The sequence below is a fragment of the Stylophora pistillata genome, chromosome 3 (assembly GCF_964205215.1).
Source record: "Stylophora pistillata chromosome 3, jaStyPist1.2, whole genome shotgun sequence".
NCBI classification, from domain to species: Eukaryota; Metazoa; Cnidaria; class Anthozoa; order Scleractinia; family Pocilloporidae; genus Stylophora; species Stylophora pistillata.
The window spans coordinates 25,741,096-25,758,605 of NC_142521.1; the positions used below are offsets into that span (position 1 = coordinate 25,741,096).

Here is a 17,510-nt window from a genome sequence, read left to right on the forward strand (position 1 = left end):
CTTTTACACAACGGTTGAATCTTAAAAAGTCAACTCCAATTAAATGGCATTGGAGGTAGATTTTGAGCTTGGCAATGGAATAACACTCTCTAATGAATTAAGCCTGAACTAGGTCCCCATGTGACACTCTCCATAACGTTTCGGACTCTCTGTGTGTCCCACGCTCCTGATAAGGCGAGTCATTCATAAGAAAACGGAAAATAAGGGTTCTTTCCGATTGATGTTGTGACAATTTAGTCAAACTTACCTATATGATAATATTCTTTGGCCGAAATGTTAGCTTTTACATGCCCTTCTCACATATATTTACCCTAAACACACAGTCAGTTTTTTTTTTTTTTTTGGTGTTTTCCCCTTCAGTCATTTTAATTTCCTTTCTTTCAATGCAGGATATTCTCGTGGCTGACGAGCACGCGCCTCCCACATCCACCTCAGACTTCTGTAAGACTAAAACCTCCTTTAATTTGGTGAGCCAACTGCGTGAAGATGATATCACTGTACTAATTTTTCATTTCAATCAAGGCCAATTACTGATTTCATACATTTTTCTTACACAGGAAGAGCGAATAGATTTGATATCTGCAGGGTGCCATCTCTTTAGGGAAGCTGCGTCACTCGCAGGCTCTAACAACACATGTCATGAACCTCTCAAGTGAGTTGGTAAATAGGATGGAAGTGTGATGGAGAGCCATTGAAAGGTTGAGTAAACACTTAAGCACTTGAGGTAGTTGTGGGGTCGAAATATTTTATTCGGGTCTATGTAAGTGAAAAACTCTTCAAACAAGTCTTTGTCGTTTGTACCCCTCCTATTGCAAGTAATAGTGCACCATTTGCTGACCTCCATGCAAAATAATATGTATCAAACAGGGGCTGACTCAGCAGGAGTACTACATCGGACAGACGTACCAAGAAATAATGATCCCAACAAAGGCCAAAGGAAAACGAGAACTGATTCTACAAAAATAAAATACCGATATCTATCGCTTTAGAAGTGGTATCAGGACTGGAATAAAGCTCTCCTTCTAATTTTTAAGATTTAGAATGGCAGATACATGTCTCGGAAAGAGGATATACTTTCTTAATCTCGCGCTGTGCCAGAAGAAAACTCTTGTGAACAGCATTGAGGTTCCGCTGAGTGAAGCTCCCATCACCTCTAATAACTGTTTTCTTTTTCATTTATTTCCTTTTTCTTTTCATTATCTTAGAGTGGCTGGGGTTTCTGTGTTCTCTGGGTTATTTTCCCAACCTCCCTCCAGAAAAATGATGTGCACAACCGGAGGATTCAACCGATTCATGCAGCATCCGCAACGGCGAGACACAAAACACCAGTTTGATATCAGTTTAAACGTCAAATCACTTCGATGGCTACCAGCTTTTTCATCGAAAGAAGTTCTTCTCAACCTAACATCTGTCGTAAACACCACAAATAGTTCTAATATTTTAGACAAGGTACGTCTTGCACTACCAAGTAAATGTTACATTAGCGTATCTGAAGGCAAACTGGTGGCAAAAGATTTGGGCTGTAGAATCATTACTGAGAAGCAATAGAAAACGCTCGGTTTCGTTTATAAATCTTAAATTTATCATTTATTTGATTTTTCTGAATGCAAACTAAGGAACGAGAATAAACTATGCCGTGAAGGACGAGTGTGGAGCGAGAGAGAACACCAAGAATGAGAGTCTTGAGGGAGTAGCTTCGCTTTGACTTGTTTTGATAGAGTGAACCATTGCTTTAATGTAAACTACTGATAATGCAATCAAGTTATAATGTTTTTCAACCCCTTTAAAAACAAAGCCAAATCTTAAGAATCTTCCCTAACTGAATTGTCTTATTCTAAACTGTCTAAAACTGAACATTATTGAAAGAGCAAAGTCAATAATTGGAATGACGTTCTGTTGTTGTTTAGGTTAAGGTCCCGTCCAGCCACAAAGAAAAAAAAATAATGGAAGCAAATGGCTGTAAACTGATTACAATTGATGGGGTGAACTTTGTCATAATCTTGTTAATCAATAATAATGTAGTAATAGTAATGTCTCGTTCTTCAGTAAATTGGACGGTTCTAAGATCCTTGTCGCCGGTTTCGCGTTCGGCTTGAGTAATGACGACGTTGTATTGAAAATCTGATCAGTACAATGAATACTTCAGGTGGTTTTAATGACTATTAGACTCTGTTTGATGGACTTTAGGATAAACGACTGGTGATTAAAAGTTGCATTTGAAAAACAAACCTGTGAATCAGCTGGAGTACTTATGTGTACTCATACATTTACACCGTTACTTTTTCCAGTTCCCCACTAAACCAGTGTGCATTCTAATAAATATCAGCTACACCCTCAACGGAAGTCCTTAAGTTCATCATGAGTTCTTCCGTTTAAGCTTTTGTCGGCACATACTTTTAAACCAAATTCCCACCTTCCATGTGTGTTTTTTTATCCAGCATCACTGGTAATCCTTTTATAGAAACGAGCTTTCGTCAAAATCGTTACCCTGAAAAAATAGAAGCAGACGATTTCTCTGTTACCGTCAAAAGCTTGAGGTCAGTGAAAAGGAAATACGTCATTATAGTATTGCTTTCTTTGTGTGGTAGTAAAGCGGAGATCAAGTGATCCTCAACCCTGAGCTCACGCCCGAGTCAATCAAGCAAAGAGAAATCCAGGACAACTTCGAGTTGGTTCTCACGTGTACATCAATAAGAGCAGTGTTCGTGTCACTTGTACTCCTTACAATCATAAGGTAAAGTCTCTACAAGTGGGAGCGGTATGTTATGGCCCAATTAAACTGTGATATCTGACAAAAGAGGTCGCAGATATACTTATATTCATTGATATTCATGCGATAATATTGGTACATACACATGCGAGTTGTTGTTTCAAAGCGTAAAATCTTTCGTTCGCTTCAATTTTACCACACTAATTTACATTTTATATCTTAGGATAAAGAGTGAAAAGTTGTTTGTGCATAAAAATCTTCTGCTGTCCATGGGCCTCGGTAACTTTGTAGGTGTTCTAGATGTGACATTCTTCAAAACTAGAGAGAAATATCCTGTAAGTTGCGGAGACTATTTGCGGACATACATCTTCCTATCAACCGGCTTGTTCTTACAGTTAATAAGAAAATTTTGGATGTCGCACCATTATTTCCCAACTGTTTGAAACATTTTCGGAAATCTGAGTCCGTTTTCAGCCGGTGGAAATGGTTAAACGAGTACCATTGTCATCAAGGTACATCTGTGTGAGGCGAGCTTTTTGGAGTACTGCACTGTCATGATGCAACTAGTATCGAGACCGACTTCGAATCCGTGCAATGTTCTGCATATGCAGAACAACTTTTGGCAAAAGTGAAATAATGTCACATGTAGCAGTGATTGTAGCTTTGTAAGGACCCCCTGCGAATATAAGAAGTTAGTGAACATCCTCTTTCTTGAATGAAAATGTATTTCCAGGACCTCTGGACGTGGTTTATCTTCAACGCCTTCACTGCCAATAGCAAAATGCTGCATCTATCTCTGCGAAACCATGGTGCAAGTTCCCCATTAACTTTCACGAGCTTTTCAAGGACAGACCCTCCTGGAAAACTAATATATGACGAGTGTAGATAAAAACGTGTATGCTCCTTGAAAGGGTCCATACCACAACCACTTCAGCATCTTAATTAGAAGGGCTGGAAAATTCCACGGCCACTTTATAAGAGCACTCAATTTTCATAGAATCAGCTAACCCTGTGGTCTTAAGATTAACATAAGAAAATAGAAACATTGTTGCTTGGAGAGGCTAAAGCTATCTTTTGTGACAGACCCTCTTGATCCGCCCTCACAATGCACCATCTCTGTTTTGACTTGGTGAATATGTATGTCTTGCAGGAATCCCTCTGGTGATTGTGAGTTTGCTAGCAGCCATTGAACCGTGAAGCTATGATATGGGGAAAGTCACATTTACCGACATCACTTGTGGCTCCTTGGTTATACGAATGGGAATAAAGCGGGACAGGTTTGTCATTATTTCGCCAGCACTCAACACAGGACATCACAATTTGCAATGTTTAAAGTCACATTGTCTTGATACTTCTTAATTGAGACAGCTGGTTATTTTGTGTGCATCACCATTCCCTCGATAAAATTTACTGATCATCAGTTACAGAAAAAAAATCTTTTGAAATTTCCGTTCTGATTGACGATAATTAATCGAACGACAATATTCAACATTGGGAATTTCAGACCATTTAGCATGACGTTGCTCCAGTGTCCAGTTGTCATGGAAGTTGTTTAGGGCACATGCGCAGGGTGTTTTTGTGTGACAGGGATCGTAGTTGCGATTTATCTTAGGCGACATTGTATTTTAGTCAGGTCTCGTCAGCCTGAAAGAAACGGTTTTTGGACCAGTATGGGTTACGTCAGGCAGGAATGGTTAAAATAGAAGGAAGAATGAGTGCACCTTTCATGTCTCAAAAATGAGACAAATTGTATGTCTATTTGCTAACTCTCTCTCATCATAAAACACCTGATTAGATGCTGGCTCAACGGAAACCAGTGGATTTTCAAAGGACCAGTTTTGGCTATTCTTCTGGTATTTTTTACGTTTTTTTGTGTTTATTCTCGGGAAATACCATTAATCCCTCAAATAACACCGATTTTGCATTCGCTCCTTTCCCAGAGTGAGTATTCCTTTCCCTTCTCTTGTTGTTAGAGATCTGCGATCTATTCGCCGATGTATTTGCAAGTTGAAAATCTTTTTTCACATTTACAACTTTTTTTTTTCAGTTTGTGAGCATGTTATAGTAGAATTAGCTTTGCGCATTGATACACCTAGACGCAACGTCCCAGAATTTTTGTGCTAAGTAGTGAGAGAGTGGTTTTGACTATTGCTTCGTAATTAATTGTCATTAACTACCAGATGTATGGAATCAAATCTATATCCCTGACACTTGCTGTGAGCTTAAAAGCCTTGGGAAAATATTTCAGTCCCATGCCAACGATATCGTAGCCAATTTAACCCTTTACGAAAATGTCACACACATGACTGGTAAATTCGTGTTATTTGTTCTTAATACTTGATCAGTTAGTACAACATAATCGGAAAATAGATTGGAAACAGGGATATAATGCATCGTTGTTGAGCAATGTCCATCTTTTAAAGTCCGATTTTAGTCAGAACATTTTAGGCATTTTCGGAAGTGTCACTTGAGCCTCTTTTTATTTTTAGAGACTTTAATCAAATTGAGTGTTTTTTGTTTTGCCTCTTTTATGTTCCTAGTATTCTTTTTCCTCAGGCAAATGTTGTCATTTTTGCAATTCTTCAGCGAGTTGTCTTTGGGAAGCTGGCCTCCAAATATAGTAAAAGCAGCTTGGAAGCTTTAAAGTGAGAGACATTTTTTGTTAACAGAAAATGATGATTTTTGCGCGTCGTACCTCATCTCTCTACAAAGCTTTGTGATATACGCCAGATAATAGCACAATAAAGATTCGCTTTAAATACGCGTACTGTTTCGTCGATATCGCTTTTAAAATGTTTTTTCGCTTTTTCCGTTTTCTTTTATTTACTAATGCATGTTGATCTACTTATCTCAGGAAAGGCCTAAAGAGTATTCTTGCTTTACTTCCTTTACTTGGTGTCATGTATTTGTTTGGATTCATATATTTCAATGAAGCTTTGCGTTATCTCTTCATTGTGCTCAACTCAACTCAGGTAAGCTATGGAGATCCTGAATATGAATGGGTGTCTGTTTCTTAACTTATTAATCCTATCATGGAAAATTGTGATCGATTTATTAAGAATTAAATCATGTTTGATATTAAGTGGGGAAAATGTACAGAGATAAATTGCTTTCTAATCGATATTCCTTTGAATCTTTCCTTAGGGAGTCGTGTTTTGTGTCTTTCACTGCATACTTGATGATCAGGTACATTGAGATTATTGACAAAAAACTGCTTGATAAAGGCTTGAATGCGCAAAAGGCAGTCCTAGTCCATAGATCATTTGATTTAGTGTTAAATGATGCATGATGATGTTGTTTGGTATTTCCACATTTTTTTTCCATAATACTCTTTGTTCGTCCCCCCCCCCCCCCATCCCTAAACTGTACGTGACCACATTTTTTTTATTTTACCTCGGAGAAAGTTATCATTCAAAGCTTTGAGGGGAGTATGTTTGCTCCAGTAAAGTAGATGAATAGTGATAGTTAAGTATATCGCTAATGTTTCAATGCATTTCAAGAGGGGCCTAGGGACCTCTGTTGTAGAGGCTGAAGTTTAATTAAGTGAAGACACCACGCACCTTTTAGGAGAATACATTTATGTCATGAAACAGAAAACAGCAAGTACAATTTTGCATTGTAATTATTTATTTAAGTTGTTTCGTGGAAAACCTGTAAACTAGCTTCTAGCTAAGTGTTTCTCCACGTTAAACTGTTTATTGTTATTATTATTATTATTATTATTATTACTATTATTATTATTGTTGTTGCAGATGTACCATATATGATTGTTTAAGATCACAAATTGTTTGAAAAAATGAACCATAAGATTAATCGTCAGGTTACAGTTTCAAGTTCTCATTGCAAACAATAATTGAAATGCAATATAGCCCTATTCTTGCTGAAGTGAGGCCCAGGGGGTCTTGTAGCTGCAGCGCAACCTTTCTCTTCATGGAGCAGCTTCTTTTAGTTTTAATTCATCATTCCTAACTTAGTCATAAAAAGTCAAATTTAGAGACTCGTCAGATCCTTTCATGTTCTTAGTCACTGGTATGTTACTGTGTGAGGAGCTAATTGCATTTTACAACTGTTTTTCACAAGGTGCGAGAAGCCATTCGTAAGCTTTCTAAGAAGCAGTCACTGGGTTCGCAAACGGAAACATCGATAGCTATGACTTCTGATGGCAGAATGAGAACGGGCAGGAAGTCGCAGGGCGACGAAAAGAAGGGCTGCGGTAACAAAATTTTGATTTTTGTAAAATTTGCCTAAATGCGTTGACAGAAGTAAAATAAGTCAATAGGCTTATTAACTTGGGCCTTTTGCTTTCTTTCAATGATCTGACTCTGTATTGTTCAGTTCAATAAACGATTAAATGCCCGCCTACACCGACCGAGTAAATACTCAAGAAGAACATCTTTTAAAAGAAGAGCATCTATTTTGTGAATTTCAGACAAGCTGATTGTACACACCCTTTACAGACATCCTACATGACAATAGTCTCCCTCGCAGCCGTTTTTAGTCTCGTCACGCAACGCTTCTCTCCACAAACGGCTGCTCACATTCGAACAACATTCCTTTCCCTTTGTCGTCTTTGCACCAATGAGATCGCTGACATTGTTTCTTATGTGACCAATCAGAGCACAAGAGATTGTAATCACTATCGTTATTCCCGCGGTTTCAATTTCTGCATTTCATCGTAGTTTCTTGCTGGAGGAAACCCTGAAGAAGGTTTTGCAAAGTGATCGTTCTTTTATTTGTTCCACCTCAGTTGAGACAAAAGAAACAATTTATGTTTTTGGAAAAAGTTCTTTTGATTTTCCGGCGAATATTAATTCCTGTCTGGATGTGAATGTGAGCTGCTATTCAGCGACCAGCGAGTTGTCAGTTTGTAAAGCTTGCTACCGACGATTGATCAAGTTCAAAAAGACCTCTGTTCATCTTGAAGAGTTCAAAGATGAATTGAAGGGAATCTTCAAGGATCGAGAACTTCCCAGAAAGAAGCGCTTATTGAGCGTTGAGAGCGACGGTGGAGAAATCCAAGCTTCGTGCCGTGGGAAATCCTCGAAATGTTTACAATTCGATCCGATCAATACGACTTGTACCTCTAATGCTACAGCCAATTCTAATATTTCTACCACGATCAGCCAAGAGGGATGTTATACTCCGGCAAGATTTCCTATTCGTTCTAATGGTGTATTGATTTAGATGCCTCAAAATTATCACTGGATAAACAAACACAAGAAAAACATGCTCAGGGGTATCAGAGCTAGATAAACAGTAAAACAAAACATTTTTTTTGTTGCCTCATGGGAAATTGAATTCTGTAGTCCATGACTTTTGAGAATTCACACTGTCTATTCAGTATGCCACTGCAGTGTTAAGTAGTCTATGAATAGTCTGGAACAACACAAATGTACAATATATGAGAGCCTAGTGACAAGTATGCGCCAATGATGACAAACTGTTACAGCAAAAAAATGTCAAAACAGGACCCTGAAAAAGTCTGTTAGCCCAGATTTTAACCCAAGAAGTACCCAGGTGCTGCAACTACTGATATAAATGAAGTTGATGTAAATGTCTTCATACGAATCTGATCATTCAAAAGTCTGAAAGATTTGCAATCTCACTGAATAATGACTAATAGCAGTCTAAAATTTTTGCTCAATATGCAAGAAGAATACAATTTGATACTGGCAGCAGCACCAATGAAGAGATTCAATTTTCAAAGAATCAATTGATCAATATAACCCATGGAATCTTTCATAGCATTCTTAATCAAACTTCAGACCATTATCATAAATTACTTTTCTCTATTACATGTACATGTATACAGTAATTTCTTCACAAGTGAAATGTAACTAATCTCAAAGAGATGTTCCATCTTTTGCGACTTCACATGACAAGACTTTCAATTGCTATGATAGAGTATGAGTAGCACACAATTTATGTCACTAATCCGATGATAATGTCTTGTATTCAGACACAATATTTTTACAGGTGATCATGTGTAATATAACACAGAATAAAATAACGATAACCAAAATAAGACCACTGTGTAATACTAATACTGACTAAACTATTTACATTTTCTATTTACAATATTTACATTCTTATTGTCCTTTCCTTTATACTGCTTAATTTAAAACATACATCTAAAATAACATTTTGCTGCAGACTCGTTTTTATTGAAACACTTACCACTGCCTTACAACATGCGCTTCATCGACGGCAATGGTACGAGTTTTTTGGCATGGAATACACAGAGTTCGTCAGCATAAATCTCCAGCGTTCGTTCTTTAACCACGCTTCAGGGGATCCGTAAACTAAGGAAAATTCGCCGCTTTCGACACAAGTGCGTTTACCACCCTCAAGTGAACTTATGTTAGCTGCTTTTAGCCCAAGCTCCCTCAAATGGGACACTTGGTAGTTCATAAGGCTTTCCCCAATGGTCAGAAAACGAGGACGATATGACCAGGCTCTTGTGAGGTAAGATCAAACACGAGTGGTAGTGCTTCATACAGGAGAGATTTCCCGAAACCAGTAGGAAGATTGACAAATACATCCTTTCTTTCCTCAACTATTTTCCTAATTCCAGTTTTTTGCTGCGCATTTAAACTAGGAATTCGAAATGTATTACTAACAACATCAAACGCTTCTTCAAAGGACGCTTTGAACTCGAAGATGAAACAAACAATATGATTGGTTAGACTACTTTGGCGCGTACAGTTCTCAACATATGTAACCCAAATAGTGATTGGTTGAAGTAGCGGAAAGGAATGTTGTTCGAATGTGAGCAGCCGTTTGTTGAGAGAAGCGTTGCGTGACGAGACTAAAAACGGCTGCGAGGGAGACTACCATCACAATGACCATTTTTAATTCGTCAACAGAGGTCGTCCTAGATGAGCGGGTGGAAGAAGAGGCAATTTAACAAGTACAATTACTTATTGATCAACCTTGAGAGTGAAGGGTGTAAACTGCATAACAACTTGAATGCTAACACCCATTCGTGCCGTCATGCTGCGGATAAAGCTGTGTTGCTTTGTTTATGATTCACCAGGAGGGTCTCAATGGAGTTAAGCGTTAGCCGTAAAACTGCAAAACAGTTTAGCTCTCAGGCGTAAAAACTGGCATATTGTAACCAATAGTCATAAATAAAGTTGATCGTAAATTGTTTTCCTATCTACGATGCGTCGTTTAGAAAGTGTCCAAAACTTAGATCGTTACAAGTCTTGTCTTGTGGCCGACAGAAATTACTTAATATCAGCCGAAGAACAGCACGATCTCAAATCGTCCTGGTTGGCTGAGTCTTGTGGTAACAGCAAGCGAATGACTGTTTTAGAACAACGAAAACTAGTCATTAAGTTTTCTTAATGAATTAAACTAATTTGTAACATCTCTGTTAACTGTTACAGGAAGAAATTAACCGTTAGTCGTAAAATGCATCACCCCACTGAGATCCACTAAGGACTAGAATAATCGATAAACGAAAGTGAGAAGTAGTATCGCTTTGTAACTTTGCAATGCTTTCATAGGTATCTAGGAACGAAGATTAAATTAAGCTTTCTCGTTTTGCTAATGATTTTATTAACTTTAATGGTGGCTCAAGAAGTATCGACATGTCATCTTTAGGGATTTAGGTCAAATTGATAATCTACCTTGAAGCCTGCGTAAATAAGACCAGCGATATGTAGTTTAATGGTGGCGAATCGGAAGTCATCTGAATCGTTATCATGTTTAGCCATGCTCGGGGTTAGATAAAGGAAGCATGGAAAGTATGGGTTATTTAAACCGGTAGGAAATGCTGAACATATTCAGTGCATGTACCAACAATGCTACGCCGATTGTAAGAGATAAACGCTGAACTCTAATAGTCTTAAATTCCAGTTGTTAAAGTTGATGATCATTGGACTAGTAAAATCTGTCTTAAATGCTGAGCAACAGCAGTGGACTGTTCTCTACATATAAATATATATCTCTTTATAGCTTCACTTTGAAATCACACGTGTTCCTTGCAATCTCATTGGCTCTTATTGGTGGGATTTGTGGACGAATCTCACCATTTTTTTGCTATAAATCGCGTCTCTTTCCTAGCCAATACCATATCTTTACTTAAACGCAATAACAAATCAGATTTAAAGGTTTGTTTAAAGTAACCAATCAAATGGCAGGAAATGAAAGACAACTCTTGCAACTGTTTACCAACCAGCTCATTATTAGATCAATAAATTCTTTCTACCGACTTAATAATCCTGTATTTGAGTGATTAAATTTTGTGAGTTCAAAATGGATGCGAAAAAGTGGTAATTTAACTTATGCAATTTTGGTGTGAAATCATACCTGTGATTTGAAATCAAAGTTAAGCTGTACTTTCGATTGATTTTGAAATGACGCGTACGATTTTAGATCAAATTGCACTCCGATCAGATCAGTTGCCTTTATACCTCCCGTTATTGCGGTGTGGCCTTGTCGTTGTTTCTACACGCCTCCATTTAAACCAGCTTCGAGCTAAACTGAGCCAGCCTGTCTGAATATCACAAATACATACATACCTACATATATACACACACACACACACACACACACACACACACACACACACACCACACACACACACACACACACACACACACGCACACACACACACACACACACACATACAAACTATTTAAACTCGGATTTAGAATAGCTCGAGAGAGCTAGTATCTCCGAGTATGATTAAAATTTAAGAAATACACACACACACACACACACACATACACACACACACACACACACACACACACACACACACACACACACATACAAACATAGATGGATACATACATTTAATAGACTTACATGTATTCCGCGACTAGCCAATTCCCGCCAGGTTACATGTATTCTTTAAGTTTTGCGATTACATTCAATATATATATCTATGCATTAGCACACACGTGAGATGCCTTCTCAACCACTCTTTTTTCAGTGAAATTGGAATTTAGCAGCTTTGTGCTTCTGCTGGAAAGAAGACCGGAGGACCTGAGATTTCTTTTATCGCCCAAAATATCATTTATATCCAGAAAAACGGATCCGTGTCATTGAGCAGTTCTCCATGACAAGCCAGTACGTCTGATAAAGTACCTAGCGTACGAACATAGCCCACGTGTCTCCAGAAGAAAGAGAACCTAAGTCGCTTTTATAGTTATCACAGTCTCTCCTGGTGGGACGAGGTAAAAAACCAAAAACCGGTCCATTTCCCGTCTGGATGGATTTTATTCCAGCCTAGCTTGCTGCAATCCTTAGACAACGTAGAGTTGTCATCGGGAAGAACTGTGTACGAGCCACAAGTGTAGGGCCGGATTGATATTAAGTGTTCCTCGGTGAAAAACTTTACCACGGCCTCACCCAGGGGATTATCACTAATCATGACGTGGAAAACCGTTGCAACTTTCTTCTCGTGACAGTAAAAGCGCAGTTGTTTGAAGCCCATGTCATTTCGTAGCTGTAGTAAATTAGGTAAAAAACGTAAAGTCTGACTATGGTCATTATAGTTTACAAGACCCTTAAATTCGCCCCATGAACGTTCCAATCGAAGGTTTGATTCTGAGAATGAGATCATTTGAACAGCTGTCCACCCACTATTAAAGTTAAAACGTGAAGACGGCAATTTTTATACCAATTGCCATGTTACATTAGATCTGTTTCGTAGAAATGACGAATTGTCTAGTAATATCGCATTTTTTGAATATCTTTAAAGGATCTCAACACTGATACAATGTCTGTTACTTCAAAATTCAGAGAAATAACTCTTTCTCTCATCAAACCCATGTAAGTTGAAGGTGAATCTAGGATAAAAACCTAGCCTCAGTTGAAAACTTTGTCTTATTGTTCAAGTCACACTGTGAGCTATACCAACAGTAGTTCAAACTCATACACTGTGGGTCATGGATACAAGCCATGGGGCAGCTGGAATACTTTTCAGTATACAAAGATTTGTGAGTGTAGTTCAACAGCGCCATTCCTCTTTGAGAATTTTTCGTTCAGACAGCATACAGATGCTCTGATTATCTTCAGAAAGCAGTAGGTGCTAAATAGGATGATTTGTTCAACCACTGCCATCCGTATCGCTTTAGGCGAGAAAGAAAGAAGGAAGTTCGTGGACATGGACTTGTGTATCGGCTATTTGGTAAAAGCAGGAAGAATGAAGAAAAAATCCATCAAAGGTCCAAAGGGATCGTGTATCGCCCCTGTAAGGTTTTGGAGGCACGTGCTTTCGAATACTTCTGAAATGAGGATATTTCAGGCTGTTTTTGTACAGTGTATGTTAGAGAATGTAGTAACCTAGGCTAAAGGCACAAGTACCTACACACTGAGTGGTAATGCATCATTAATTATGCATCACGTTTTTGGAAGTGCTCGTTGTGAAGTCCGATTTCAGTAGAGAGTAAACAATGCGTCCTCAGGAGTTTAAAATTATGTTGTTTTTTTTTGTTAAAGATAGGTCGATCGCACACACAGTATGAGAATGTTACGTTATCCTCTATTATCAGCTTAATACTGCTAAGCTGGAGTAAAATGACTTTTTTCATCATTTCAGGGTAAACAGGGGTTATATCGATTATACCTTTTGCTGTTTATTACGAGAAAATACGCATTCATATGCGTTAAAAGGCGAATAATTGTCTGAAAATTCAATCATTAAAGACAAAAAACCGTCATTTGCGCGTAAACAAGATTCAATAACAATTTTTGTATTTTAATCAGCATTTAATAACAATTTTGGGCCTTGTTATGTATTATTCGTCAAACAAGAGAGAAAAATACACTGTCATTTGCGGTAACCTTCAAGTCATTTACGCCATCTTGAAAGTCAATAGAGAAATTAAACAAACAATATAGTGCAAATAGCATTCATTTACATTTTTATCACACTGTTTGCAATTCAATAGCATTCCTAGACAAAATTAGTACGAATAAGACAATCATTTATGCGCTTGTACAAACAATTGAGCGTTTTTTATTTTCAATATTCACACATCGAATTTCAATTGAAAAAGACCTATTCCGAAATCATTTTCCTTTGAATTTCAGTTTACCCTTCAATAATCTCTCTATTCAAACATTTTGGCCGATAGGTCTGCTTAAAGCGGTACCACTGCGCACTTTTAGCCGCAGTCACAGTGTCGATGTTTCTGTGCAGAGCTTCGAGCAGTTGCTGTGTTCGAAACTCCCTCACTGGGATTCTCCTGGCTCTGGGCTCATCTCCGTTATCCATGCGTCTTTGAATTTCCGGATACGAGATGTCAGCTTGACGCCGCTTTCAAACAGCTTATTGCCTGCTCCACGATGTTTAGGAAACGACTGTAGGGAGGAAGCATTTTAAGTACCGCGTTTGGGGCGGGGATGACCGGGTGTTGGTGGGCCGGTGCTCTGTCATACACAAAGATCACCTCCTCATCGGGATCTAGATTTGTGCTCGCCTGTGCCAAGAAGTTATCGAAACACGCAGCATTCATTCCGCCAACAGCTGCTGAAGAAAACACAAGTCCGTTGATAAGCGGAATTGCCATGGTCACGGCCCCACACGTCCGCGCCGGCCCTCTCTCCCTGTCGCGCTGTACCTTGGCTTCTGGCCGTCCAGATGTTGTAGCCGCATTCGTCGACAAACACACAGGTTTCTAAACCAAGTAGCGTAGTCGACTCCCTTGTTCAGCACATCAATTCTGTTTCTATCCGCAAGAAGGGGCCTAGCAAGTTTGGCTCAGAAGAGCATCTCGTCTAATGTTCTTGCCACGGTGCGGTCATGGATCTCGGATTTGAGTGGTAGTTTATCCGAAAAAGTGTAAGTAAACAGTTTTCGTTGATGATTTCCTCTAGACAATCTCTCATCTTATCATCCACGCGCACCTTGTTTCTACTTCCTCGTGATCTCTCCTGGATCCTGCCCTCTCTTGATGTAGCGCGCCACAATGCCTCTTGCCTTTGATCGGTTCACTCCGAGCTAGTCCGCGACCACAAGATTATCTTCCTCCTCGTCCTCAAATCCTCCCATGATTCTCTCTCTGTGTTAGAGTAGTATTCGGTTTCTTCGAAGCGAATTAACCGGACGAACTCTACGGAATGTAAATTCAGGAAAAATCGGTGTTCATTTGAAAATCGCTTTTTGCATATTGAATAGAAAAAACACTGAATTTTTTGTACAAGTGCATTAATAATTGTCTTATTCATGCTAATGCCGTCTAGTAATGCTATTGAATTGTAAACAGTGTGATAAAAATGTGAATGAATGGTTCATGCACTATATTCTTTGTGTATTGTCTCTATTGACTTTCAAGATGCTGTAAATGACTCGAATATTCGCGCAAATGAAAGTACCTTTTTCTCTTTTGTTTGACAAATGACGCATAAGAATGCCCAAAATTGTTATTGAATGCTGATTAAAATGCAAAAATCATTATTGATTCTTGTTTAACGCGTAAATGACGGTTTTTTATCTCTAATGATTTTATTTTCACACGATTGGTCACCTTTTAACGCAAATGAATGCGTATTTCCTCGTAATGAACAGCAAAAGGTGTAGTTTTCAGTTTCAGGAAAAAGTTTGTTAGGACATGATTGAAACTACTATGCAAATCTAGTTTAACGGGCCTATGCCTAAATTGACCTGAATAATTGATAAAAACGCCATGGGTTATCTCGGCACATAAAATCTCCCCAAAACTAATTTCACATTTTTTTAGATTTCGCCTAGTCGTTAAACTATCTCTGAAATCAGTTGACGAAAACTTTGAATCACTTTTTGAAAGTAAAATATTACAAAAATACAAAAAACTAGAAAACCTTAACTCAGCAACTTACAGAGACGGAAAGTTATTATTTGGTACCTGTCTACATGGTCAAGTCATTTAGTTTAAAGAATAAGAAAGTGTAGATCAATTCCATCATTGATTATTAAACTGGAGACACTCAAAATTTGATTTCTAATCGCTACTTAGAATTTTGAAATTTACATAGATTCATAAGGTTGAAGATCGTAAAATGCCATAGCAGTAACAAAAAAGCCATTTTTATTTTCAACTTTGTCCCGAAAAAAAATTAAATAAAAGTCGATTCTTGCAAACAATGATTAACGATGTTGCAGTCCTCATAGGAGCCTAAACGTCAAACCTGTGAAAGGGATTTGGCTTGCAACATTGATAAATGAGACAAGAAATATAAGGGATAGAAACCAACGTTTCGGTGCATCTTGCGCCACTATCAAGGTTACGCAGTCAATGATAAAATGCGGTTTGTGAAGAGGCAAGTTGAAGCGAATTTGCATAAAAGAGTGCCAAGCTAATAACATGAATATTTATAACGAAGAGAATCCGACTGTAGGTACATTCAATGCTGGTTTAAGATCTTGAATACACTGCATTTCATTAACAAGGCAGTCAAAAATGTTCGTGCATTTCATTATTACATTGAAGCGTGCTAAGAAATTGTTCGGAACAGCAGTGTTGTATTCTTTGGAATAATGCCTGTAAATAGATGACGCCTTTTGACGGTGTCCCTCAACGCGCGTGTGAAGGTGGCCCTTTGCGTACCCGACATAGCCTGCATCGCACAGGTCACACTTGAATAGATAAGCAACGCGTTGCTGGGTTACGATGTTAGGCTTGGGCTCACGCAGGCTTAGATCTCGATTAAGCATGCGGCTAATAAACATGGGTTGAATGGTCTTTTGCACCTTGCTGCTAAGATCTCTCAGCTGTCGGTTGATAGACACTGCAGCATCCTGATTTTTATAGAGGATTACTATCCGGATGGCGTCATCGGTATGCTGTTTAGGCTGGTCCACTGCGACTCTCTCGGTGATAAACCTGTTGATGACAACAAGAAAAACAATGACTTTCTCTTCTTTAACTACATGGATAATATATTTCAGTGCATACACATTTTTCTTTTCCGGGGTGACTTAACAAAACACGAGTGGCATTTTGCTGTTTGTTAATGTTTTTTTCAACTCAAGAAGATTTTGTATTCAGACTAGCTACCTTTGAATCAGCGTACGAAGATAGCCCAAAACTCTCCTGGAGTGAGGGACACTTGTTTCTGTTGAATCATTTGGGTTAATTGCCAGCGAAATAAAAATTATTCTGCAATGGGAAACCGAACTCAATTTTGAACGCTTTTTTCCTCGTCAAATCCACGGTTTGGATAGCGTGCTTCATATTTCCGTCACATAGCCTAATTTCAACCAATTAAAACGCTTATCGATATGCTCACAATTATCTACATGGCTGACAAGTCAAGAGCTGAAATTTAGCAAGATGGTCGATCTTCGGTGGCGTTTGGCTTATTAGGGACTTTAAGAAACCACGACAGCGACGCCAAGGAAGACTTCGATTAAAAAATGAATTTCTACTCTTAGTTAGAATTTCAAAAATGGCTGCAGGAGCTTACTGTCAGTCATACAGCGCCACAGCTCAACTTCAGCATGACGTATAAAGTATCCGTTGAGTTCCAAATGGAAATTAAAATAATTTCGGTTTCGGTTCGCAGACGACGCAAATTTTGGCGATTTCACGTTGTTGTTTTGCATAGGACGGCTAAGAAATGTACAAAGTTTCAAAACGCACATGCTGCGCTATTGTTCCGCCAATTAGATCTCTTGTTTTTCCACGTCCTCGTTGCCGTCGCCGTCGTGGTTTTTTAAGGTCCCTATTAGGGAACTTAAGAAACGACGACGAAGGGACGACGATGACGCTTTACATCCGAGAAAGACTGGACCGAGGATTTAGTTTTCGGAGGGAAAATTTGAAGGTTAAGCGGACGGTCTTGCGGGAAGACGACGGCATCT

The 17,510-nt window shown here is 38.6% G+C and overlaps 2 protein-coding genes and 1 pseudogene across 3 annotated transcripts; 1 reads left to right on the top strand and 2 right to left on the bottom strand.

Moving 5' to 3' along the window:
* The first annotated feature begins 460 nt into the window (after nt 1–460).
* On the top strand, nt 461–9,868 carry LOC148735272 (adhesion G protein-coupled receptor D1-like). 2 transcript variants are annotated; one of them, XM_088751896.1, is made up of 11 exons: nt 461–652; nt 1,206–1,982; nt 2,589–2,734; nt 2,934–3,045; nt 3,861–3,987; nt 4,506–4,563; nt 5,267–5,355; nt 5,565–5,682; nt 5,855–5,896; nt 6,791–6,923; nt 9,577–9,868. In XM_088751896.1, the coding sequence occupies exons 5-11, from the start codon at nt 3,917–3,919 to the stop codon at nt 9,615–9,617; spliced, it is 552 nt and encodes a 183-aa protein (XP_088608022.1). In that variant the 5' UTR covers nt 461–652; nt 1,206–1,982; nt 2,589–2,734; nt 2,934–3,045; nt 3,861–3,916; the 3' UTR covers nt 9,618–9,868. The 2 variants fall into 2 exon arrangements, 1 of the variants encoding a protein (XP_088608022.1); XR_015998360.1 differs by lacking the exons at nt 461–652; nt 3,861–3,987; nt 4,506–4,563; ... (3 more) ...; nt 6,791–6,923; nt 9,577–9,868 and having other exon boundaries at nt 914–1,449; nt 1,908–1,982.
* A 1,845-nt stretch (nt 9,869–11,713) lies between these two features.
* LOC148735273 (uncharacterized) lies at nt 11,714–12,699 on the bottom strand (annotated as a pseudogene).
* Nucleotides 12,700–16,004: 3,305 nt separating this feature from the next.
* LOC148735274 (uncharacterized) lies at nt 16,005–16,881 on the bottom strand. The gene is made up of 2 exons (XM_088752914.1): nt 16,821–16,881; nt 16,005–16,573 (listed from the first exon to the last, which is right to left on the bottom strand). Exons 1-2 carry the CDS (start codon nt 16,879–16,881, stop codon nt 16,020–16,022), a joined length of 615 nt encoding a protein of 204 aa, XP_088609040.1. The 3' UTR covers nt 16,005–16,019.
* Nucleotides 16,882–17,510: the final 629 nt, after the last annotated feature.